Raw genomic sequence first — 4510 nt, 5'->3', positions numbered from 1 at the left:
TCCTTTCAAAGAACCAGCTCTTCTTTTTATTGATTTTTTTGTCTCTGTGTCATTTATTTCTTCTCTGATCATTATTATCTCCTTTCTGCTCACTCTGGGCTTTTTTGTTGCTCTCTTTCTAATTCTTTAAGTTGTAGAGTTAGATGATTTATTACCATTTTTTTGAGGTAGGCCTGTAGAGCTATATACTTCGCTCTCATGACTGCTTTCACTGTGTCCCAGAGACTTTGGATTGTTCTGTTTTCATTGTCATTCGTTTCCAGGATGTTTTCAATTTCTTCTTTGATCTCATTGGTAACTGATGCCAGCCTGTCCACTTGACAGAAAAACACACGCTGGCCGCCTGCCCCGGGGTATTTCCAGAAGAGAAATTTAATCTAATTTACATACTTCTAGGTACATTGATAACCAAAATGTGGCCACTGAAAAAAGTTAAAAGATTGATCAGCTCCCAGTTTCTAGCTGGCCCAGGATCGCAAAATAAAAAGATCCACGTTCCTTATTCTCTACACAAAATGCGTTTTTAAAAAAGTGAAAGGTCTAAGGAGCTGTACATAGAAAGGAACAGTGAAAAGAGGGAGGGGATAGGAGTGGGGAGGAAAGTCCCACCCCACCCCTTCCAGGGCCCAGAGCCCCCAGAGGTTCTGGGGGGCCTGGACATGACAGGAGGCAGCTGTCAGCTCTGAGTTCTTCCCAGCTGGGAAGGCCCCTCTGGGGGAGGGGGGCGGCCAACAAGGATTTCAGTGGCATTGTGGGCTCAGTGGGGGCTCCCAGGCCTCAGTGGGCCAGCAGAGGGAGCATACTTTCCCCTGAGCAAGCACCGTGGTATGATGTGTTCGTTTGACTTGGGAACTGGGGGGCTGGGGCAGATCTGGGGACTCACAAGGTGTGTGCGTGCTTGCGTGTGTGTGTGTGTGTGTGTGTGTGTGTGTTCACATGTGTGTGAGAGGATATTCACGGGGCAAGAGGGAACCAGTACAGGGGGTCTTTGGGGTCCTTGTAAATGGCCACAGATGGCAAACAAAGCCCCACCTAGCTGCTAGACATTGGGGAGTGCTGGGCTTCCTCCCATGACCAGATCACCTGCCACCAGGGACCTGGCCTCTGCCCTGACTGGATTGGGTAGGTGTGGCCTGAAGGAACACACCCTGGGTTTGGCCCCAGAGTCCTTGAGCTGGGGGAGGGGCGCCCTGGCTGTAGTGTGCCTGGCCCCCAAGGGTGCCGGTTTGAGGTTTTGGCTTGCTCCTTTGGGAACGGAAAAGAAAGAAGGAGGAGAGAGAGGAGGAGACCAAGGAGTAGGAGACAGAGGTGGCAGGAGAGAGATCTGGAATGCTTTTGTGTTAGGGTGCCTCTGCCGCCGCTGTCTGTGCTGGAGGGGCCTGGGGCTCCTCAGGTGGGGGGTTTGCTTTGGAGAAATTCATCTCCAGAATGTGCCGCTGTAAGTGCCGCACCCACTCCTCCTGGATGGAAAGAGGTCCCTGGAATTCCACCTCACAGAACCTGCACTTGAGGGTATAGATGTTGCCGACGAACTTAACCAGTGATGTCTGGGGGGGACGAGGCACCAAGGAGGGGACTGGCCGGACCCGGGGTGGGGGTTGCCGCACCTCCTCCAGCTTCTGCTGCAGGTCATTGGCCTCCTCGCCCCCCCTGGCCGCAGAGGTATCTGCAGGGCGGGCTTGTCGGCGCTCAAATTCTGAAGAATGGGGAGGAGAGGGATGGGAGGTAAGCTGGAGGATGAGGACCCTGGGGAGGTTCCTCCTTCAGCAAGTGATGAGCGATTACTGTGGGGATTTGTAAGACGGGCAGCTGGTGCCTGGATGCTGCCCGGCCCTGGTGACAGGTGGGATGGCGGATGGATAAATGAATGGGTGAGCAACTGAGGAAGTGACTCCAAGACAGATGCACAGCTGAAAACCTGGGGGAACAGTGATGGACCCCGCTGGTGTCCATCGCCCTCACGACCCTCTGCCCCCAACACTCACTGTTGATGTTCTGCCGCTGGTGCTCCTCGGCTTTCACAGTGCCTGGTGGGCTGGCTGCCAAAGGCCGCTCACCACTGTCGGCTGCCCGGCCAGCCTCTGGCCCTGGCTCACCCCCAGCACTGCGGCCCACCACGGACAGGCCCCCAGGTGCCAGCCCCAGGTGTGGCCGCTTGTCGCTCTCGCGGCCATCAGCGGCGTTTCGGAACTTCTTGGTGAAGGGGCGGCCACCCTGGATGTAGCTGCGGTAAGTCCCACCTTCTGGGGCCGGTGCTTGCACTCACTCACCCTGCTGGGGGTGGGCATGCGTGTGGCAGTGCCCGGCCATGCAGGCCCTGGCAGATGCCCTCCCAAGACCCTGCCACCCACTGCTTACAGGAGTGGGAGGTCTTCTCGTGAAGGGTCTTTGCCTTGAAGGGCAGTTCAGTCTGGATGTAGGTCTTGGCCTTGACCTCTGCAGAGAGGAAGCGATCCTCCTGCAGGGGTCGCTTGGCTGCCACTGAGCCCAGGTAGCTGGTGGCTGAGGGCTTGGCACCGGTGATGGGTGCCAGGTTGAGCTCACGGGGTACCTGGGCCAGCCCAGCTCCTGGTTTGCCTGGCCGGCCAGCCATTGGCACCAGCGGCAGGAGGGGCTGCACAGACCCAGGAACTGCTGTAGGGGGCCCATCCTCAACCAAGGCAGGGGCCAGGTCTCCAGCTGGAGGCTCCTTCTTGATGAGGCACGGCTTAGACTTCTTAAGGATCTCCCGAAGCATGTCGATGGGTGAGCCATTGACAGACCACTCAGTCACACCCATCTGTCGCCAGGTGGGAGCGTGCGTGGCTGGACAGACCTTTTCGGTTCTCAAAGAACTCACCACAGAACTCACAGCAGATGTCATGCACTGGCTCTGACAGTGATGACAGGTTCAGGGGGCCATGTCTTCCCGTGGCGCCACCCAGGGACCCTCAGACGGGTGTAGCTCCCCATGAAGGACCCCTGGCAGCATCTCATGCTTGATCTCCACATGCATTTGTTCGGGCTTCAGCTTCTTGGTCAGGGAGGGTGCAGTCAGGCCTGAGAACATCTTTCAGGCCATGGGAGGAGGAGAAGCAGTTGGTGAGTGGCCCAGGGGGCTGCCTGGTGGTGGTGGCAACTTCTTGGACAGGGGCAAGAGGTGAAGGTCTGCAGGGCTGCGGGCTTCCAGCGAGCTGCCAAGACCTCGGCTGCCCACCACCTTGGCCAAGGCTTTTGGACTAGGTTCTGGTGGATTGAGGGGTCCTCCAGGCCAGGACTGAGTCCGCCTCTTGAGGATCTCCCGCAGTGTGTCGATGGGCGAGCCGTTGACATACCACTCAGTTACAGCCATCTGCCGCAAGTGGGAGCGTGCGTGGCTGGAAAGACCCTTTCGGTTCTCGAAGAACTCATCACAGAACTCACAGCGGATATCCCGGACTGGTTCTGGGCCTGAGGAGAGGTTGAGAGGAGACGGCTCCACATCAGAGGCCCAGAAAATGCCAGCGGCTGCGGCGGCCGAGAGGTCCTGCTTCCCCCAGGGGCTGGCCATACCCAAAGCCTTCAGCTTGGCCTTCTTGGCCAGTGGTGGAGAGGGGAACAAGGAGAGGGCCGTGGAGGTGGGAGGAGGCCACCCCAGCTGGGCCAGCACGCTGCGCCCGGGTGGGAGGCAATTCTGGATGCCGACCCTCCTGATGAGCCTGTGGAGCACATCTATGGGGGATCCCTTGGCATCTGGTCACTGACGCCCAGGTGGCGCAGGTGGGTGTGGGCCTGGCTGGACAGGCCCTTGCGGGTCTCAAACCAGGCACTGCACAGCTGGCAGTCCAGCTCTCTGCCCCAGTCACTATCTAAAGTGAGGTTCAGGGGCCCCTCGTCCTCAGACTGAGGCCACTGTGCCTTTGGGGAGGCCGGCTGGGAGCTCAGGGACAGCTGGGGGCTCCTGACCTCAGGATTCTTGGGGATAGGGGAGCCTGCCAGGGCCAGTGGTGCCTTCTTGAGGAGTGGGGAGCTGGGCGGGTGAGCCAGGCCCTTGGCTGAGAAGCCAGGAGGCGACTTGATGGCCTTGTTGATAGCAGGGGCGTCCAGGGGCTTGGCCAGGGTGAGCAGGCTCTGTCGGGGGGCCCCAGCGACCACCTCCTTCGGGGAGCTGGACTTCTTAGTCAGGCCCGGGGGCAGCCCAAGGGGTGTGTCAGGCAGGCCCTTCTGCTTCACGAGCTCGTAGAGGAGGTCGATGGGGGCACCGCTGCTCTCAGACTCAGCCACACCCAGCTGCTGCAGGTGGGAGAGCGCATGGCTGGACAGGCCCTTGCATGTCTCAAAGCAGGCACCACAGTCCTCGCAGGTGGTCAGGCTCTGGGCCTTGAGGTCCGGCAGCTCTTGCTTGCTGCCATGAGAAACCTCTGCAGTCACTTTGCTGCTCAACCGATTGGCCACCTGCTCCAGGGCCCGGGAGCAGGTAGGCTCTTCCTGGGGAGTAGAGGGGGGCCCAAGTCCATGGCCACCGTGGTGTTTTCTTCAGAACCCAGGCCCC

At 59.0% G+C, this 4510-nt stretch overlaps 1 protein-coding gene across 1 annotated transcript in view; it reads right to left on the bottom strand.

Annotated features, from left to right (window-relative positions):
- Positions 1–347: 347 nt before the first annotated feature.
- The window catches only part of LOC102259412 (protein Wiz-like), a 40847-nt gene continuing 36684 nt past the window's right edge, over positions 348–4510 (bottom strand). Inside the window, 6 exon segments of the mRNA XM_014542799.1 lie at positions 348–1696; positions 1986–2224; positions 2271–2785; positions 2787–2899; positions 2902–3717; positions 3720–4446. Coding sequence (XP_014398285.1) covers positions 1341–1696; positions 1986–2224; positions 2271–2785; positions 2787–2899; positions 2902–3717; positions 3720–4446 — 2766 coding nt within the window. The 3' untranslated portion in view covers positions 348–1340.

Source organism: Myotis brandtii, unplaced genomic scaffold (genome assembly GCF_000412655.1).
Source record: "Myotis brandtii unplaced genomic scaffold, ASM41265v1 scaffold3135, whole genome shotgun sequence".
NCBI lineage: Eukaryota > Metazoa > Chordata > Mammalia > Chiroptera > Vespertilionidae > Myotis > Myotis brandtii.
The sequence above is the reverse complement of the archived record's forward strand: the minus strand, read 5'-3'. Positions and strand labels throughout refer to the sequence as shown.